The following is a 21,812-nucleotide window of genomic DNA, read 5'->3' on the forward strand; positions in this document are numbered from 1 at the left end:
ATCTCAGTTAAATATTGTAGAATCTGAGGTATGTCTGGCTGAAGGGTATTTTGGCCTTTAGCTTGGTTCCAGGCGCAAAACCTTTTCCATTTGAGTAGGCTTTCCTGGTGCTGGGCCTCCTGGCTTCCAGAATAACATCCATAACAGCTTGTGAAAGAGGAACTGGCTGGTTGCTTAGGTGATTTGCCATACAGCCAAATTTAAGGTTTTGAGCTGGCTGTGCAGAATCTGACTGTCTTGCTGTGTGAGCAGATGAGAAATTTGTGGTAAAATCCATGGTGGGCCCTGGGCCATATTCCTTAATCGTGGGTACCAGTGCTGGCGTGGCCAGTCTGGGGCAATGAGTATCATTCGGGGTCTCTCCATCCTGACTTTCAGCAGCACCTTTGTGAGAAGGGGCAATGGAGGGAAGGCATATACTGTCAGCTTTTTCCAACTGAATGAAAGTGCGGCCACTTTCCAAGCTTGATGGTGAAATTTCCTTGTACAAAATTTTGTTAGCTGGTAGTTTTGGGGGCTGGCAAACAGGTCTATGTCTGGGTGCCCCCATTTTTGAGTTATCATTGCAAACACTTGTGGATCCAGTTTCCACTCGTGGGGATCCATGATGTTTCTGCTTAGGTCGTCTGCCAATGTGTTCTTTTTTCCTGGCAGGAATTGAGCTTGTAATTGAACCTGGTAAGCCAGTGCTGTGTTCCACAAGGTCATTGCTTGCCTGCATAGAGGGTAGGAGTGTGTACCCCCTTGTTTGTTTATGTACCACATTACTGTGGTGTTGTCCGTCCTTATTGTAAGCTGTCCTGGATGTAAGAGGTCCTTGAAGGCTGTCAGGGCATTCTGTACAGCTAGCATTTATTTTTGATTGATGTGCAGATTCCTTTGATCTGCAGTCCATATGCCTTGAACGCACCGTCCTACCATGTGTGCCCCCCCCAGGCATAGTCCGATGCATCTGTTGTCATAGTTTGCCTGGCTGGGGGTAAGGTGAAAGGCTGACCCTTGTTGAGGTGACATGCCTGTGACCACAATAGAAACTCCTGTTGAAGGCAGGGAATGAGAGGTATCATTGTGTCCAAGCTGTGGCTGTGTTGAGTCCATACGCTTTCTAGGTACCATTGTAATTTCCTCATATGCAGTTTTGCAAATGGTATTAGTAGTATGCAAGATGCCATGAAGCCCAAGGCCTGCAGAATTTTTCTTGCAGGGAGTTGGGTCTTTGTTGCCATTGTTTTGAAGTATTGAGTCAGTTGTAGTTGTTTGGCGTCAGATAAGTCATCTGGGCCATTGTATTCAAGCTGGCACCCAGGAATGTCATATTTTGTGAGGGCACTAGTTTTGATTTCTTTTTGTTTACTGTGTACCCTAGACAACTTAGAAGGTGTTTTACAAAAGCCAGATATTGTAGGAGAATGTCCTTGCTTTCTGCTTGGATGAGGCAGTCGTCCAGGTATGGGTATATTTGAATTCCTCTTTGTCTGCAGTATGCAATTACTGGTGCCAGGCATTTTGTGAAGACCCTGGGCGCAGTAGATAAGCCAAAGGGCAGCGCAGAGAATTGGTAATGTGTTGAACCTGCAATGAAACGGAGGTATCTTCTGCAATTTTGTCTGATAGGGACATGCAGGTATGCCTCCTTGAGGTCCAACGTTACTAGCCATGCTTTCTTGCCCAACATGGGAAGAAGCTGCTGTAGTGTTAGCATCTTGAATTTGGGTACTTGCAAGAAGGTGTTTAGAATTGAAAGGTCCAGAATGGGTCTTCAAGCATGGTCCTTTTTAGGGACTAGAAAGAGCCTTGAGTAAAATCCTTGGCCTTGCTCCTTTGTAGGTACCAGTTGAATGGCTCTCATGTCCATGAGAGCTGTAATTTGTTTTTGTGCCTCTGCCCATTGATTTTGTGGCAGGTTCGGCATTCCTTTTATCCTTGGGCAAGGTGTGGAAATGGAATCTGTATCCTTGTGAGATGATGTCTAGGACCCATTTGTCCTTTGTGACGATGCGCCAGTTGTCTGTAAAAAGTGCTAATTTTCCTCCCAAGGGAGCTGCCAAGAGTTTTGCTTGGCAGTCTGAGGTTTAAGTCATTGTGTTTGCCTTCTAGTAGTTTGGGACCTGTCTTCTCCTCCCTTCTGTGTTGCAGTGCCCCATTGTTGAGGTTTGTAAGGGATTTGCGCTTGTTCTCTGCCCCTTGGGCGCCTGTATTTACCTCTCTGTGGTCTGTCAGAAGCTGGAAAGGACCAATTGTTTGTTGGCCAATTTCTGCTGAAGCGTGGCAGCTGCACCTGTAAGAAATCTTTGACAGTTTGCACAGATTTTGCCTTATCCTCCGTTTTCTTTAAAACCTCTTCTGCTTTAACCCCAAAAAGGACATCCTGCTGTAAGGGTGCATCTAGTAACTTTGCTTTAACATGATCAGGCAGAGTTTGTTCCTTTAACCAAGCATGCCTACGTATAACAGACCCAGTAACAGCTGCTCTACAGGAAGCTTCCAAGGAATCAAATCCACATTGTAAAGTATGTTTGCCCACCTGTTCAGCTGCATGCAACAGATTCTGCATTTCCTTGAATTTAGACGGTTGAGGGTGCGTGCTCATCTTTTGTTTTATTTGAGACATTAGTAATTGTTGGTATTTAAGCATGTGAAATTGGCAATTTAGTGCTCTCATAGCTACAGTAGCTGAGGTGTAAACCTTCTTCCCCCCACCTATCTAGTGCTCTGGAGTCCCTTTCAGAGGGTACAGGATTTTTAGCCATAGAAGCCTTAGCCACTTTGGGACCCTGGGAGATCGTCTCTGGATCAGCAACAGGGCTTGTGTGAAGGAATTTGTGTGAATCAGGCACTCTATAGTATCTATCTGGTTTGGCTGGAGCAGGAGGCAGAGAATCTGGATTTGAGACTAGATTCTAAGTAAACATAATCCACAATGTCTAAAACTGGGGGGATAGCAAGTGGTCTGTGCTGGGGTAGTAAAAGAAACTCTCGGAGCCTTTTCTTTGAGTCAGAGTAGTCCTGACCTTCCCAGTGGAAATGTTCCCTCATGGTATGCAAGGTTTCCCCAAAGGAATAGTCTTCAGGGGGAGAAGCTGAGGGAATGGAATCCTCAGCATCAGAATCTTCATAAGGGGGAAAGGATTAATCCTGTTCCTCAGAGGAGCCTGAGGAAATAGACACTTGATCAGAGGAGGCATAATCCTCCTCTTGTTTAGGCCTTTTGTCAGGGGGGGGGGGTTGGGAACCCCTGATTAAAGAAATAAAATCTTCAGCCATTTTAAGCATGTTTCTTAGGCATGGGGCCTTGAACTGGAGACTGAAGTGTAGTCTTTTTTGGTTTTAGAGGAGTCTTAAGCTTAGCATAAGATTTTATGGTGAGAGTAGTCGGTCTGAAGACACCTTCTGAAACCGAAAGTGTTTCTACAGCACCGGCTTCTCCTTGCGCAATGTTGTCGGTAGGGCCTAAAGAAAATGGCTGCATCGGCCTGGAACTCTCTGCCAGAGAATCCGAAGCGGTCTGGGGTTCCAATTCTGCGGTAGCCAGGGGCTGCGTAGGCGCCTCACTGAAAACCGGTGAACCGGCGACCGGCCCAGCCGAGGCCTCGGAGTCCGGCTTGGATCTAGGCTGCCTGTCTATCTTTGCGTTTTTTATGCACGCCGTTAGTCGGTTGCTCCGACGGCATAGTGTAATTAAATTTCCTACCGAAGTAGTGTCGTGCGAAATCAAAGCATCGCTTTATAGTTCGCTTATTGAACCTAGCACAAAACCGACAACCAGTGACGTCGTGGTCTGGGCCTAAGCAAGGTATACAATAAGAATGAAAATCCTCATGAGGTATTTGCTTCCCACAAGAAATACAATTGTTAACTTTTTCTGACATCGGTCTGAGGCAAGAAAAGTTTCCCCAACGAGGTACTTAGCTTTATTGAAGACTTCGGATCTGAAATTCGACTTCGAAAATCTCAGGAGTCGGCCGACCGGCACTTGCGAACTGCTTCGGGCACCGCATGGTAAGAAAGACTAAGAAAATGGTGTTGGATGCCTCTTATATACCCCTGGCGCACTGACGTCAGGGAAGAAGCGACAGCAACCCAAGACTTTGGAATTCAGGCAGACTGCGGGACCGCCTGACGACAGGATAACCCAAGTGTGATGACTGCAGCAGGGTAACATGATGAACATCATCCCTACTTCCTTTTAGAAGGAGGAGGCTGAGAACCCCTAATGAGTCAACAAATCATTAGCCATTTTAAGCACTTGGGATTGAGGGGAACGAGAAGAAGCTGGAGTCTGCCTTTTTCACAGGCTTACGAATGGAAGATGTACCTGCAAGCCTGAAGGATTCAGGAGGCCTGGCAACTGCTGAAGTTGTAGCAGAGGTAGAAGGAAGAAGTTTGCTGTCAGAATGCAAAATGGAGGCATTGGACACCGGAGTCAACTTTGTGGCTCCAGCAGAAGAGGTGACCGGCGACAGGTTGGAAGGCAAAATGGAGGCTGAAGGCCTAAGGGACTCTCACTGGTTACTGCTTGACTGACGACCAACCTAACCTCATCCGAGGACTTAGCTTTCTGAGTCCTGTTGCGGTCCTTATCTTTATGTTTCTTCGGAACATCTGAAGCCTGAAGACCGGCGGACGCCATACCAATAAGCTTAGGCCAAACTCCAAAATGCCTAGCCAAAATCTTAGCCCAAAGACAGATAGTACGCCGATTAAAGGAGGCACAGAGATCACACTTGGGAACGTCGTGGTCAAGGCCTAAGCAAATAATGCAATATGAATGAAAATCTCTATGGGGAATGTGCTTTCCACAGGTAAGGCAATTATTAACTTTTTCTGACATTCGTTAAGGCAAGAAAAGAGGATCCCAACAGGGTACTTAGTTGTAGTAGACTTCAACTCTTGCAGTCGGAATCCAACAAAGGTAAACTGCCGACCGGCACTCGTGCATGAAAAGCTTCTGCCTCCACAGTAAGGAAGACTGAGTAAGTGACGTCGGCTGCTCCTTTTGTTTCAGACGCCCTGACGTCCTTGATAACCAATGGCAACAGACATCATTTTTACTTACCTTTGGTATTCTGGGCTACTGGGAGCCGGATAACCCATTTGTTATGACTGCAACAGTGAAACATGATGAACATCAGTTAGTTTCTTGTATGCTTTTTCACAGCAGCAGGAGTTGCAGTTTGTAATTCAGTTTGCTAATGTAAAATTGGAAATCAGAATATGAGATGCATTAGGACTGACCCATTCGATCTGAACCATCCAATCCAGTATTCTCATGTTGAGCCTGTCATGAAGAACCATTTGGATCAAAGCAGCCATTAATCTTAGCACCTTTTTGATGCTGGCTGAAGATCGTCTGTTCTGAAAGAGCAGAAGTGAGACCTCTTCTACTATAGCTGAGGCTCTTTCTTGAAGTAAGCTTGTCGGGTATCAATCCAGAAACCTATGAAAACCAGATCCTGGAAAGGCTGCAGATTGGTATCACCATCGACACAGCCACATTCAAAGAAAGACAGATGTGAAGCAAGTACTGTCTTGCTGCAGCAAACTGCTCCATAGAGACGGCTGCGAGGAACCAATCATCCAAATACAGGAAAATCTCTAGGAGTTGCATACTGGCTGCAACTGGCACCATACATTTGATGAACACCCAGGAAGATGGAGGCTGTGGTGAGATTAAATGGAAGGGCTGAAAAGTGAAAATGACTGGCTCTGATCTGGAAGCCTAGACACCTTCTGGATGCTTGCGCTATCTTTATAGGATAGACATCGAAGGTCAACAAAATACATCCAATCCCCTACTTGCAAGAACAGGACTGTGAACATCTGGAAGGCCATTCTTCGCATGCCTCCTGAGCAAACAGATTGAGAATAAGTCTAAGGTCCATAGTTTTTTTTTTAAAAAAAAACTGGAATGAAATCTGGATGGTGTCTGATCTGGTGGGACCGCCTCGATTGCTCTTTTGCTGTGGAGAGCTTGCATCTCCTTTGCTGCTGTTCCTTTGACTGGGTGGCACTGAAGGGAACTGGCAAGTCTGGATAGGTGGAGATTTCGAAAAGGGAATAAAGTAGCTTCCACATAGAATTTTTCCTACCCTTGAGTCTGACATTATGGCCATCCATGCTATCTGTGCCGGAGGGTGCAAGGAGAGATGTCCCCTGACTGACATCCTCTGCAGCCAGTCAAATAACCCTTCAAGGATTGTAGGAGCAGTATCATTGAAAGGGTCCTGTACCTCCCCTTGCTGTTCAAACCTTCTCTACCCCAGGGCCAGTAGCCAGACTCAAATTCTCCCCTGCTCCTGAAACCTCTGTCCATTTTTAGCTGGACAACATTCCTCCATTAGGGAGGGTTCCTCTGCCTTCCTCTTCTCTTTCTATCAGAAGTTTGAATCAAACTCATCGACACTGACTCAATGGGAATAATCCCTTTGACTACCAACTTAAGGAAATTAGCCAACATGCAACAGATAAAACCTTTACAAGTGGGGCAGTCACTGTTAGGATGCAACACTCCTAAATAAATTAAACATAGTTCACTTGAGTCCTAGAGAGACAACTTATGCCCAAAGAACTTGCACTTCCTAAACCCTGCTTACCTTCTTTTTCCATAGCCACAAAACTAAGAGATCACCAAGGTGTTGTCGCTTAGAAAACAGTAGAAAGACAGAAGGAATGGTTGTGGGCACAAATAAATAACTTGGCAGAAAGAGGGAATAAAGTGAGATAGTATGAGTCAAGACTGAAGGAAAATCGGAGGGAAAACAAGATACCACTATGAAAAGGCGATTGTCAAAATAACAGAAATACCAAGTTCACTATCTGATAATAAGAAAACTTTCAGAATTATTTCAGTTAGTTTTTCTAGTTACTTGAGCTCAGAGATGATGCTGCTGTCTTAATGGTGGCAATGAGACCTACAGATTCACCAGCAGAGAGGGATTATGAGTACGAAGGAGCTTGATGAGGTTGCCATCACTAGTGGGCAACAAGGGCACTAGCTCTACTGCTCCAGTGTCTGGACAGGACCCGAGAAATACGGCTATCAAACCGCACAAAAAGGAGCTTGGGTGCACCTCTTAATCCTTACAGTAAAGCAGTATACAAGATCTAGAGAGAAGGGGAGCATGATGCATTATGGGAGCTAAAGCGGCAGCTTTTGAACCTGGGAGTTTTTAAGGTGCCAAGCAATTACTGCCTGCAGCTACCAGTCCTACTTTTGATGAGAACTAACTGGATCATGTAAGATCAGTTATTTCCATTCAGTGGACTGGGTGATCCCAGCACACAGAACTGGCAATCAGTATGCCTTCTACAAGACAGACCTGAAAGAAAATGTACAACAGCAATGACCTGAAAGGAAATCTATAATAGTAATCAAATTTAGTCTGTTTCTCAAATAAATTTAAATAAGCTTCCTTCTGCCAGTAGAGGGTTGTCAAGATAAACTTCATAATGGCTTCACAGTCCAAACTCCTACAGCAGAGTAATAGTTTACACAGGTCTTATTAGAAGATTCTGCTCTCATACTGGAAAAATTATAACAAAAGTTTACCTATCTTTCTGAGCAAGGTAAATGCCAACTGAAAGAGCACTCTGAAAAAAGTTAGAGTAAAGTAGGTACTGCTTAACAGAGCAAAGACAGAAAGACAAAGGATATAAAATGGCTCCTTCGAATGTCTGCAAAATGTTTCATTCTAATATGAAATTTGCAGTATGTGGTGCACTAAATCCAGTATGATAACGGTTATTAATTCAGACAACTGTTGTTCAGTTGTCCAATACTCTTACTACCTGCTGGCGGAAAATACCCCTAAGCACAAATTTTTAATTTAATGACTAGCTGCAAGAACTACAAAAATGTAACAAAATATGGTTCAAATCAAAATATCTCCAGGGTATTAAAATGTCAGTCAACTGTATGTAACTGTGAAATGCAGTCTTACTTCACCACTGCCTTTAAGCACTCTTGCTTTTCTTCCGTTCCAATTACAGACTTCATGACAGATAACCTTACTGAAATGCATTTGTGGAAATGAGACACCAGAAGAGTAACCCCATTCTTTTAATAAATAAATAAAATCAAATGAACATATTACAATCACTGGGACAAGTTTATTCACATGAAGTAAAAAATGAAACCGAAGAGGGAAATCAAAAGAAATCAACATCTTCTGGAGCATCCAGGTCTCTGTATTCAATAATGGCTCTGGGGTCACCTCTCATCCTGAAATAAAAAAAAAAAAAAAAAACTTTACTAAAGAGTACTCATTTTATAACAGCTTCTTCTCTAGTGGTATTTTATCAACATTTAAGCGTGTACTAGCTTCATGGCTTTATGGCAAATGCTAGATATGCACTAGAGAGATGTTCTTCCAGACATACGAGTTTCCATCTAGAAAATAATGTGGTTAACTTTTCCTTATCAGTAGCACATGGGGTAAAGGGATGAAAAGCATACTGTGTGGGACAGCTTTAACAGAGAATTTTTCTCAAATACATTCTCACAAACCTGGTCTGTATTACTGTAATATGAAAACATAAAATGGTAAAGTACACCACTTAACAGTAACATTAGTCTGAAAACTGCAACTTACTAAACACACACACACGTTGGAAACATCTACAATTCCCCTTTGAGCAACTGGGGTTAGTTTAAAAATGCTGCATTTCCTGAACCACTGTGCTAAGTTTTACTTTACAAAGTGCTGTTAAACACGTAACAAAACCTACAATACCAAGGTTGTAAGCAACTGAGAAAATATTTAAACCACTATCTAGCATTATAATGACCTCGCTAAAAGAATTTCTATAGCGAGAGACCTGTTAATAGCATACTGTACTGGTAAGCAAATGTTAATCTACCAAAAGAAGTCTCTCAATTACTTCATGTAATACTGGAAGGGAAACCAAACAACCAACACACACACAGACACACACACACAGACACACACCAGTGGAGGAAAAAAGATCCTCAGAATAATGCATATTTTCATCAAGGCTCCAACTAGCCCTTGGTTTAAACCTGCACTTGACTCCCCTGGGCTCCACCAGAGGCAAATAATGGGAGTGGCTCAACTCACCCCTACCCCTCTAACAAAACCATAAAGCTTAATAATTTAATCAGATTTTTACAGTCTAACAATCTGACATCTAGGCAATTATCCAAACTAAGGGGATTAGTGGCCTAGGTGGACAACTTACCTTGATGATGGTGAATTTGCTTCTTACAAGGCTTACTTCTGCAGCAGGTAACCTACGTAACTCAAGCAGTCTTAACCCAAGGCAGCTACAAGCAGAACAAGTGCTGCACTGTTACTGCCAAGCACTGCAGATAACCGCAAATAAAGAACCCACCGCTTTAGAAATACAGGGAAAAGAAAGCAAACAAGTTATGACAGCAGACCAAGCAAAATGCTGTTGCGAAAACCAGGTCTGGACATAGGCATGTCTAGGCTGCAATATTTGGTTAAAGAAAAAAGTTGCCAGATACAAGACCAAGTAACACTACATAGACATCCTGTAAATACGCAACTTAAAAAGCAAGTCCAAAGGGGCAAAAATGAATTTCTCCTTGCAATTCTGAACAGTACAGTGTGACAATGGCCCTGAGCAGCCAAAATACTTAAAATGAAGTTTTAAAAATGCACCATCCTCAGCATTTTTACTACCTGATGGATTTGTTTTCAGCATGGGACATCCAAAATAATGCCATCATTCCAGGTAGAAGGCCATAGAGAAGAACGCAACGCTTGCTGCTGCTCTCCAACAAAAAATAAAGGTAGATGAGCAAGTCTGAGGTAAACTAACATTAGCCTGACTATGGGTGGAAGGGTGCTCAGCTCAAAGTTAGATCAGGTGTCAGACTCACAGTAGCACAAATTCCTACTGCAATAACTACTACTACAGGTATCCACAAGAACACTATGCTAGTGTTAAAGAAAGCAATTGTGTACAGTTTCCATAAATGCAAATGTTTGAGTTTATTTACTGTTGCAGTCATAACTGATGGGATTTCCTGCTATGGAAGGCCTTGGCCGGCCTGACTACCGGAGAATTTTCTCCTCCTGAAGCTGGACAATGCCCTGACCAATGTCAAAATGTCTGGGTATAAAGGGAGTCAGTTGGCACCATTGCCTTAGTGGTTTCTTGTCCCCATCAGCAGCCCCTAAGGTTAAGGACCTAAGCACAAACTCTAGAGAACATACAGAACAAGAGGAGGGAACAACCTAGAAGTAGAGAATAACCACCCCAATCTCATGGGACAAGAGGGGAAGGAGGGATGGAAAGAATACTGCAACAGTGAATACACTAAACATTTATGGTAGGTGTAAACTGTACTGCTCGTTGTGTTTCACTGTTGCAGTCATAACTGATGGGTTGACTCCCTAAGCTGAAAAGAGGGTGGATGGAAAATAAGAGGAAAGAATGTTCCGCAAGATAGCAGCTGCAAACCCCACTCTGGACATGGAGAAGGTTGGAAGGTGATAATGTGTGGTGAAGGTATGCACAGAGCACCATGTAGTGGATTCCAAGATTTTCTTAGTGGCCACCCCTTTGAGAAAGGTAGTAGACATAGCAACTAGCCTTTGTAGAGTGTGACCTCACAGGGTCTAGAGTTTCTTTTCCGTGATGGCTGTAGCAAAACAAGTCACAGTGGGAGATCCACTTGAAGATTGTTTAGAAACCAGTCTCCCCTCAGATCCACAGGCAAAGGTCACAAAAAAGCTGGTCAGACTTCCTGATGCTCTTCATTCTGTTTAAGAAGTAATGCAGTTGCCTATGCACATCCAAAGTATGGAGGATTCTTTCGCCCTTGTTTTGAGGGTTAGGAGAGAACGTAGGCAGGTAAGATGGTTTGGTTTAGAGAGATTTCTGTAACCTCTTAAGGCATAAAAGAAGGGCTGGTCCCAAGACAGACCGTCAGGGAGGAAAGTGATGAAAGTTCCCACACACACAAAGGCCTGAAGCAATGGCTAACAGGAAGGCCACCTTCTAGGTAAGTAATCTGATGTCCACGTAGGCAGCTAGCTCAAAAGGATGGGAGGGTGAGCTTCTTCAGAATGAAAATGAGATACTACTGGGGAACAGGAGAGGTTTTCCTGGAGGTCTAATGTGTATTATCCCTCTCAAAAACTGCTTCATAAGAGGTTGGGAGAAGAGAGGGGGGAGTAAGTAGGCAGACGAGCTGAAATTGCTGAGGCGAGAATTTTAACAGAGGAAAAAGTAAGAAAGTCCTTTGTCAAAGTCTTTGAAAGTATAAAAGGATCAGAGACATCTGAGCTTGAAGAGGGCTCTGTCCCTTTTGCTTGCACCATACTCATCAAATGGAAGCGATTCAATGTGAGATTTTCTTGTGCTAGGTTCTCCTGGCTTTTAGAATGCCCAGGACTGGTTTGTCAAGGGGGTCAAGGTATCATACACGCTTGTCAGTTTGAGTGCGCTCTTATTCTGTGTTAATAGGTCCTCTCTCAATGGTGCAGAAACCATGGATCTGATGTCAATTTTCATTCTATCCTCTACTGATGGGTTTGGATCTGATCCCTCGGATGAGACTCTGCCATTGCTAAAGCTCGTGGCAATCAAAATACTCTAGCTTCTTCCTTTCCCATAATGCACCAACCCCTAAGTTACACCAGATCTCGTTTGCTGATTTATGCGAAAGACTTGGTTGACCATAGCTCTCGCGCATTTGTCAGATAAGTGTTACAATCTTTAAATCTAGATATTTTTCTATTTTCTCTTAAATTCTTAAAGTTTTTTCCTATCCCTTACCTGTTCATATATTTAGTACTTTTCAAGTAATATTGTTAGCATTTCTCCCACTTTTTGGACTAGCGTACAGTACGTACCTCTTAAATACTGTTAACATTTACTTTCTTTCTACATTTGTTGTCCCTTTTTACTACCATTGTTGGTAGCTTTTCTATGTCTCTTTCCAGATTAAAAAAAATCTAATTAAATTTTGCCTGTTTTTATACTTTTTGCTATGGCAGAAAAAGGCCCCACTGGGCTTAAAAAAAAAACGCACCAAGTGTGGGCACAAACTTCCCATGTCTGATGCCTACACCATGCATGTATGTGTACTGTCTGGGACCGTTACAACTTCAAGAGGATTGTTCTATATGCCATGGATTCAACCCCAGGGCACTTGTTGAATGGAAAAACAAGCTTATCCTCAGCTTTGGAGAGGTTATATCCGGAGATAAATCTCCTAAACCCAATCAAACAAAAACTTCTCCGAAACATTCTACATCTTCCATGGTTTTGGAGCCTTCCAAGAAGAGAGTCAAGATGGATTAGACCTCACCCTTAGATAAAAAAAAAACTGATTGACCACACTTCCTCGGATCTGACAAAAAGGTATCAGACCTGACTTTCAGCCGTACTACTTCAAGTGTTACTAACCTGATCCAGTGCCCCCACCTTTCTTAGTGCATCACCGACCCAGGCCCCCCCCCTATTGTTTTCACTCAATTTTCCTGAAGTTTGATGGATGAAAATGTGGAAAGAGTGATACGGAAAATCCTCTAGGTGCAGTGTCTTCGACCACACCCCCACTACAAGTTCCTCGTCTGATTTCTCAAAGTCTCTGGATCCAAGCTGTCCAGATCCATCTGGCTCAGATCTGAAGACAGTAGTATCTTTGGATCTGAAGCTTGCCTGAGTGCTCAGTTCAACTGGATCCAGATAGCTCTCGGAGCCAAAGATTTCCTGTCATATCAGAGGTGTTTGAGTTGACTCGGAAGTTATCTGATCAGCCTCAGCACTGGAGAGCTCGACTCCAGCCTCCACCTCAGGGAGATTGCTTTTGGAACGGGGGAGGACAACAGTCCAAAAGCTTGTCTTTCCGGATATGAGGTCTTCTCTCTCTCTCTGGGGTGGTCTGCCTTCGAGGCTGTGAAAAGGGTTTTGTCTGCCAATAGAAAGGGCAGATCTAACCCCCTCAGATCTTCAGCCTTCTACCTTGATGTCTCTGTGCTTGGAGCTTCATCATTCTTTACGACAGGGACAGCCAGTCCGAGACCACAGGCTTCCCAGCAGGGTATCTCGATTTCTTCCAACACCTCCCCAGAACAACCCACTGAGGAGGTCCCTAGGGAGAAGAAGTGTAAGAGGAAGCACTTGGACTCCCCAGAGGAGTATGTCACAGAAGATACAACTTCGATAACTCAATGGTGCAGAAACCATGGCTACCTCTTGCTTAGAGCATGAGAGGATACCAGTGCTACTTTGGCCAGTCTAGGGCCACTAGAAAGACCCTTGGCCCTTCTTTCCTTATCTTCAGCAGCACCCTGGGGAGTAAGGGTACTGGAGGAAACCATACAGGAATAGGCCTGTCCAAGGAAGGCATCTGTATTCCAGGCTGACCTTGTTTTGGTCCTTGCTTTGGTGATAAAAAAGATCTCTCTGGTGCGCCCCATTTTTTTTTTGGCTATGCTGAAGAAATCCTCCCGATGCAGTTGCCATTACTGAGGGTCTGACAGGCTCCTGCTTAGGTGATTCACTAGCTGGTTTCTCCTGGTAGGTACTATGTCATGAGGTGGAAACCTAGGGAGTTTGCTGTTTGACAAAGGTCCACAGCTAGGCGACAAAATGTAAGAGTGAGTCCCCCCTCTTGTTTATGCTGTACATAACTATGGTATTCTCTTTTTACTAAGAGTACTCCTGGTTTCCATTGGTCTTTGAAGGCAATCAAGACCTTTATGGACTGCCATCAGGGCTTTTAGGTTGATGTATTTGTTTTTAACTAGGGGTCCCATCTGTCTAGAATCTGTAAGTTGTTGTAGTGGGCCTCCACAGGTTATGTCCGAGGCATTATGGTCAGAGTTTGGTCCTGAAGGATGAACCTGAGGGAGCATGCATGGGCCCAACAGGCAAACTCTTTCCTGAGACAAGAAAGAAGTTTCACCCTGAAGTTGAGCAACTGAGAATGTTGGCACCACTAAGGCTTCCTCATATGCTGTCTAGTCAGGGGGGATCCTGAGAATGCTACAGGACATGTAAACCAAGGCACTGAGGAACTCTTTGGCTGTGAAGTAGTTCCTGAGAAACAGCTTTTTGAAGGAGAGGGCTAGAAAGACAACCTTGTCTGGAGGAAGGCTTTCTGAAGAGAGGAGTCCAGCAAAGCCCCAGAAACACAATACTGTTTGTGGGGTTGGTCTGAGACTTTCTGGTATTGATGGTGAACCCCAGTGAAGCCAGGATCTCATGCATAAAGCAGATTTGCATTTAGTTTTTCTAGATCTGTTGCCTGAATTAGGCAGCTGTCTAAGTAGGGGTAAATCTGAATGGCCTTTAACCTGCAGAAGGCTACCACTGGGACTAGGCATTTTGGGGGAAACATTGGTACAGCAGAGAAGCCAAAGGGCAGAGCACAAAACTGATGATGCCTCACACCTGCTCCGATGTGTAATAACCTCCTGTGAGATTTTTCTATGGGGAGGTGGAGGTAGGCATCCCTTAGATCTAAGGTTACTCTAAGTTTTGGGTGGTTTTCCTTCTTATGCCTATGGAGATCAACCTCAGCATGACTGGTGGATTACATAGTACGTGAAGGCCCTAGCAACTCACTGAAGGTTTTAGCTAAAATCCCAGCCCTACGCTTATTCTACTGTTAAAGCAAGCACAGAACTGGCAGTAAGGTACGTCGAGTTCTGGGCCCAAACGAGTTACACAAACGTAGTGAAAGTCCCCGTGTGGTATCTGCTTGCCACAGCAGAGACTAACTTTTTCTGACAACTGTCAAGAAACATAAGAGTAGCTCCTCAACAGGATACTTGGCTTTAGATGTCTTCTTTCTCTTGTGTGGAGTGACCAAACTTGCTGACTAGCACTCTGCTTTGGGCTCCAATGGCAAGAATGAACAGGGGTTATGGTGCTGGCTGACTTACTTTATAGCCAGACATCTTGATGTCGGTCAGGGTGTCCTTCGGCTTCAGGAAGAGGAGAAAATTCTCTGGTAGTCAGGCTGGCCAGTGACTTCCATGACAGGAAATCCCATCAGTTATGACTGCAACTGTGAAACGCAAAGATCACCTCCTGGTTTCCTGTCAAAGGAAAATGGCTCCCAACCAAGTACAGTTGTCCAAGGAACTTATTGTAACTGTGGTTAGATGTTCCAGTATATTCACCGCTGCACTCATCACTTCTAGGACTCCTGTGTGCAGAAAGCGGACAACCAGACAGACTTCCAAAGCTCTACCTTTGCCTTCCTGGCTTCAGCAGACTCTCTCTCACTCTTATGTTAGGACATCAGTAAAGAAAGGGTAAAGAGTTCTGCAGACAACAATGTCTGATCTTTCTTGCCCCAGGACTACTTCCTAGAGTACAAGTGGGCATAAGGACTTACCCATGTGAGGGTAAGTATTCACCCGCAAGGCCACAATCACTCAGTGCTCTAGCGGAGTTGGAAAAAGGCTGCAGCCTGGTGGGGAAATAAAGGAAGGTTACGGTAAACTTAGTACCCAGCCCAACCTCAGGATGTCCCAGCAGAATAGAAAAGGAAATGCAAAAGTGAATATACTCACTCAAACTTATACTATTTTAAGTTTCTTAACACAACTGTAATATGCTCTCTGTACTGCTCACTGCTGCAGCAGTATGGAATGGGTCTTGGCATGGCCTGGTGCAGGTTTCCCATTAAATGAGCAGCAAAAAAACAAAACAATAGTATGTCCATTTGAGTTTGCTCAATGACAAGGCCATCACCACCTGCTCTTTGGAAAGAGCAAATAAAATATATACGCATACATATATATATATATATATAAGGTATTTCCCTAGTTCTCTGTAGATAGAATCACAGCTGTCTGTAGATAAAGCATGCAGGGTTTCCCCTTATTCTGGAGTGTGAAAAATCTGATTTCAGAAGAGCTTCATCACTACTTTGGGCATAGAGATTGAGGTTGTCTTTGGGGAAGATCTTTTAAGTATTAATGACTGCACCTGAAATTCTTCTAGCAGATATCACGGCCACCAAAAGCATCATCATCCAGGAAAGATGCTTTAACGGAAACGAAACAGTGGGTTCAAAGCTGCCAGTCCTAAGGTGGGGGGAATTTCTGTATCAGTAGTCTTAAGATGGAATACCTCCTTTAGGAACTGCTTGACTAGCAATACAGCATAGAAAGGAGGCTCTAAGGGTAAGAAAGATGACATAACTGAAACATGCACCTTTAAAGAGGCACAAGAAAGCCTTGACTTGTGAAAGTATGAAAAGGCACAGAAGCAGAGGTGCTCTAGCTGACCTAGGGTCCAGGCCTGGAACAAGACACCATCGGGAGATACTTTGCTAGGTACGACTCCTATGCATTTAATTTTCCCTTCCTAGCCTCCCTTATGAGCAGTACATCCACTGAAAACATGCGGGTGGATAAGATGACTGCTAAAGGAACTGTGCTGTCACAGCCTTACAGTTCTGAGATTGGTGTGTACTAACAACCCCTTGTGTCAAGGGGTCCTTTCCCTGAAGTTGCAGCATTAGCTCTAACCTAGCTAAACTTAGAGAGAACCAGTGTTGCCTGATCCAAGAGGGCACTGTTAGAAGCATTTTTGGACTCTCCTTGATTTCTGGCAATACCCCGGGGGTCAAGAATATTCAAGCAAAAGCACAGAGAAACAGACTTGTCCATAAAGCTGAGAGGCATGTTGCCTTTTCTCTGGGGAATCAAAATGTTCTACTGCTGGCACACCACTTGTGGGTCAGAACCAAGAACGCATCTCTATTCAACATTTGTGAGGATCTGACTGTGACCTGCCAGCCTGATTGCTAAAATATTTTCCTATGATGGGACATAAGGTTCTAACTCCTGGCATTTCACTGCCACTCAGCAAAGTATGAAACAGTAGTTTGCCTCTACCTACTGATATAAAACTGCACTGTGGTGGTGTCTGAGGATGAGCAGGGTATCCCAGTCTAAATCTATTTAACTTTTTTTAGTCCTAATAATACAGTTGTAATTTTTTTTTACATTCTGCTTCCTCACATTTCATCCCACATGCCCTTGATAGTACAGTTAAGAACCATTTAAGAGCATTCCTTCCTCGGATGGTTCAGCTGAAGGATGTGAACCGTTTAACCTTAATCCTAGAAAGCAATGCTGGGGTTATAGGCAGACAAGCTAAGACAACAGATAAATAGGCTTTGATAAAGGAGTGAGCTAGACCTCATAAGTAGCTCACACATGTTCAACAGACTGCTATTAATACCTACTGGAAAGGGGTCCCTGTTCTTTTTGTGACACCATATGGAGAATCTTTTCCACTTAGCTATGTAAGATTTTCTAGTAGTAGGTTTTCTCGCCTCCTGGTGCACCTGGAGCACATTCTGAGAACTGGTGTCTGAAAGGAATTAAATTCTCATCACCAAGAAGGTCAGGCTGAGAGCCCGAAGGCTGGGTTGCATTGGTGAGCCTTCATTCTGCTGGAGTAAGTCCATCTTTGTATGGTGAAGTGATTGCCCTGGGCAGATGGAAAAGAAGAGGGAACCAAATCTACACGGGTTAAAATGGTTGTCACAAGATTTCTGGCTTATCCTTTTGGATCTTCAGGAAAACATTTGGGAAGGCATATAGAAAGTACAGTTGTGTACACTTACCATAAATGTGGATGTTCGAGTGTATTCACTGTTGCAGTCATCACATTTGGGTTATCCCTGCCAGGGTAGCCCTCGGCCGGCCTAAATAACAGAGGCTTAGTATTTCTGCATCGGTTGCTGTCGCTTGAGGACTGACGTGAGGTCGCCAGTAGTATAAAGTAAGGCAGCCGATGCTCAGTTTTTCTTGCCCTAACCTGTCAGGAGCCCCCAAAGTAGGAGGCCAGTGTGCTATCCATTTGGAAATGGTTTGCTTGGAGATGGCTTTGCCTTCTGCCCCTATAGCAAAGCTAACCAGCAACTGATCAGACTTTCTGAAGGACGTAGTCCTGTCCAGACAGAATCTGAGCTGTCTGTGCACATCTAGAGAGTGAAGAATCCTATCCCTCTTGTTCTGGGGATTAGGAAAGAAGGTGGGCAGATGAATGGATTGGTTGAGAGCCACAATGGACACCACCTTGGGCATGAAGGATGGGTTAGTTCTGATGGATACCCTGTCTGCATGGAAGATGATGAAGGGTTCCACAGCCATGAGTGCTTGCATCTCAGAGACTCTTCTGGCTGAAGTGATGGCCAGAAGGAAAGCTGTTTTCAAGGAGAGAAATTTTAGCTCTGCAGAAGAAGCTGGTTCGAAAGGGGGCAGGGTGAGCTTTTCCAAGACAAAATTAAGGTCCCAAGCTGGCGTTGGTGCCCTTCTGGGGGGTCTCAAGTTTCTAGCCCCCCTGAGGAACTGTTTGATCAAAGGGTGTGAGAAAATGGGCTGCTCAGTAGGAAAATGAGCAGAAATAGCAGAGGCATGAATTTTTATAGAGGAGAAAGAGACCACTGTGTAGTAGGCCTGCTAAGTAATCCAGGATGAGAGGGATGGAGGGCTGTGCTGTATTGGCTCCCCTAGCCTGGATCCAGGTGCAGAACCTTTTCCATTTATCTGCATAAGACTTTCTGGTGCTAGGACATCTGGCCTCACGGATAACATCCAGAACCTGTTTATTCAGAATGGCAGATTGGTTCGGGGTTAGGGAATAAGCCAAGCTGCCAAATTGAGTGTCTGCAATGTGGATGCATGAATTCCCCTTCCCTCTGGATCAGGAGGTTTGGAATTTGAGGAAAATGCCATGGAGGCAGTGGGGACACGCTGCGCAGCAAAGGGTACCAGTGTTGTCGGGGCCAGTCTGGAGCTATAAAAATGGTCCTTGGTTTTTCCTCCCTTATTTTGAGCAGTACCCTGGGGATGAGAGGTAGGGGGAGGAAACGCATAGACTGATTGAACCAGGGGAAGGACAGGGCATCCACTTTCTAAGCCATGCAGAGATGCTCCTTGGTGCAGTATTTTCTGAGCTGATGGTTGGTGTGGGAAGCAAAGAGGTCGACCTTCGGGGTTCCCCATTTCTGAGTTATTAGGGTGAAGTTACTTCTGTTGAGTTGCCACTTGTGTGGATCCAGAAGGTTTCTGCTTAACTGGTCTGCCAAAGAGTTGAGAGAGCCTGGTAGGAATTGTGCTAACAGGTGTACTTGCATGGAAGAGGCTGTGAGCCAAAGGGTCATGGTCAGCCTGCATAGAGGGTAGGAGTGACTCCCTCCCTGCTTGTTGATGTACCACATCACAGTGGTGTCTGTTTTGATCAGAAAAACCCCTGGAGAGAGAAGGGGTTTGAAAGCTATCAAGGTGTGCTGCACAGCCATCATCTCTTTTTGAATGATGTGTAGAGGCATTTCCTGAGGGCTCCATTGGCTCTGTATGCACCTGCCATCCAGGTGTGCAACCCAAGCGCAGTCTGATGCGTCTGTGGTGAGGGTCTGGGTGGCAGGGGTTGGGGAGAAGGGGAAGTCCCTTGTTGTGGGAGCATGCTGTTGCCCACCAAAGAAATTCCTTTCTGAGGCAAGGAATTACAGGTAGAAGAGTTTCCAGGTCTTGACAGTGTTGACACCAAAGGCTCTTTAGGTACCACTGAAGTTTCCTCATGTGCAGTCTGGCACATGGAATGAGTAGTATGCAAGATGCCATGAACCCCAGAGCTTGCAAGATCTTCCTTGCAGACAGCTGGGGCCTGGTGGCTAGTTGAGAGAAGTAGGTAGTAAGAAAAATTTGTTTCTCTGGTGTAAGGAATGCCATCTGGAATGCTGCATCCGACTTGCTCCCAGGAAGACTATCCTTTGGGTGGGCACTGGTTTGGATTTCTTTTCATTGAATGTGTATTCTAGGGAGGTTAGTAGTGTCTTTACAAAGGCCAGGTGCTTGAGCAGCTTCTTCTGGCTGGCTGCCTGAATAAGGCAGTCTAAGCATGGGTAAATCTGAATATTTCTTTGTCTGCAAAAGGCAATGGCCAGAGCCAGACATTTTTTTAAAAACTCTGGGAGCAGTAGATAAGCCAAAGGGAAGCGCAGAGAACTGAAAGTGTTTAGATCCTGCACTGAAGCAGAGATATTTCCTGCATGATTCCCTGATAGGAATGTGGAGGTAGGCCTCTTTTTGATCTAGGGTAGCTAGCCAAGCATCCTTGGAGAGCATGGGTAGCAGCTGCTGGAGGGTGAGTATTCTGAGTTTTGGGATCACCAGGAAGGTGCTTAGAATTGATAGATCAAGGATGGGGCGCCAGGTGCCTTCTTTTCTGGGCACCAGAAAAAGTCTGGAGTAGAAGCCTTGGCCTATCTGTTCTGCAGGAACGTGCTCTACTGCTCTGAGAGAGAAGGGAAAGGATTTGTTTTTGAGCCTCTGCTCACTGATATGGTGGTAGATCTGGAAACCCTTTTGGGGTTGGAAGGGTATGGAAGGAAAATTTGTATCCCTGAGACAATGTTCAGAACCCATTGGACCTTGGTTATGGTGGCCCAGGTACTTGAGTGAAATGAGAGTTTTCCTCCTAGGGGTAAGTGAAGGTGGGGCAAAGAGGGGAGGAGGAGGTGAGTCACTGAGTTCTTACCATAAACGGGTGGCTTAGAACTCCCTGGTTTTGAGGTGGAGGTAGTCCACTGCTTAGATCTCTGCATTCTCTGAGGCTGCTCTGTGGGGGGTTTGTTTCCACGGGGCCTACTCGGAGTAGGAAAGGACCAGTGCTTGGAGGAACAATGCCTGCTGAATCTAGGGGGCTGGACTTGTAAGAAATCCTTAACTGTTTGCATAGATTTTGCTTTTTCTTCCATCTTTTTTAAGACCTCTTCTGCCTTAGTACCAAATAAGTTATCTTTGTGCAAGGGGGCATCCAACAATTTAGGTTTGACATGGTCTGGCAGGAGTTGTTCCTTAAGCCATGCATGTCTTCTAATGACAGATCCAGTCACTGCTTCCCTGAAAGAAGCTTCTAGTGCGCAAAACCACAGTGTAAAGTGTGTTTAATTACTTGGCTTGCAGAATGCATTAAGTCTTGTAAATCTTTAGATTTTGCTCAAGCAAGAAGGGAAAGCATTTTTTGTTTAAGGAGTTCCAGGGTATGTTGCTGAAATTTCAGCATATGGAACTGACAATTTAGTGCCCTGATAGCAAGAGAAAATACTTTTTACCCCATCTGTCCAATGCTTGGGAATCCCTGTCTGAGGGTGTGGGATTCTTAGCAGAGGTTGCTTTAATCCTTTTTGGTCCTTGAGAAAGAACCTCAGGGTCAGCTGTTGGATTTTTAAAAAGATATTTGTGAGAGTCAGCGACTCTACAGTACCAGTCTGGTTTTCTGGGAGCAGGAGGAGGTAGGGCCGTCAGGAGTCAAGCTGGATTCAAGGAAAATTGAACAAAGCACAGAAGCGACACGGGGGACGTCATGGTCTGGGCCTAAACAAGTGACACATTAAGAGTGGAAGTCTCTATGTGGTATTTGCTTTCCAAAGGCGAGACAACTGTTAACTTTTTCTGATACTGGTTAGTGCAAGAAAAAAGGATCCCCAATGGGATAAACTTAGCTTTAGAAGACTAACTTCAATTCGGAGATGAAAACTCAGGTAGCGGCCAACCGGCACTCATGCGAACTGCTTCTGCTTCGGGCTCCACGGCAAGAAAGACTGATGTAATGGCGTCAGCTGCCTTACTTTATACTACTGGAAACCCGACGTCAGTCCTCAAGTGACAGCAATCGATGCAGAAATACTAAGCCTCTGGTATTCAGGCCGGCCGAGGGCTACCCTGGCAAGGATAACCCAAATGTGATGACTGCAACAATGAAACACGAAGAATATCAAGGAATGGAAACTGCCTGTAGGAGCAGCTTTTTTCTATGGCTGTGTTCCATGCCCTCAG

At 44.6% G+C, this 21,812-nt stretch overlaps 1 protein-coding gene across 1 annotated transcript in view; it reads right to left on the reverse strand.

The window, feature by feature from the left end:
• Positions 1-8,045: 8,045 nt before the first annotated feature.
• Positions 8,046-21,812, reverse strand: part of SRRT (serrate, RNA effector molecule) — a gene marked incomplete in the record, with an annotated part of 984,080 nt that continues 970,313 nt past the window's right edge. Inside the window, 1 exon segment of the mRNA XM_044077005.1 lies at positions 8,046-8,221. Coding sequence (XP_043932940.1) covers positions 8,149-8,221 — 73 coding nt within the window.

Source organism: Protopterus annectens, chromosome 7.part0 (assembly GCF_019279795.1).
Source record: "Protopterus annectens isolate FY-2018-M chromosome 7.part0, PAN1.0, whole genome shotgun sequence".
Classification (NCBI taxonomy): Eukaryota; Metazoa; Chordata; order Ceratodontiformes; family Protopteridae; genus Protopterus; species Protopterus annectens.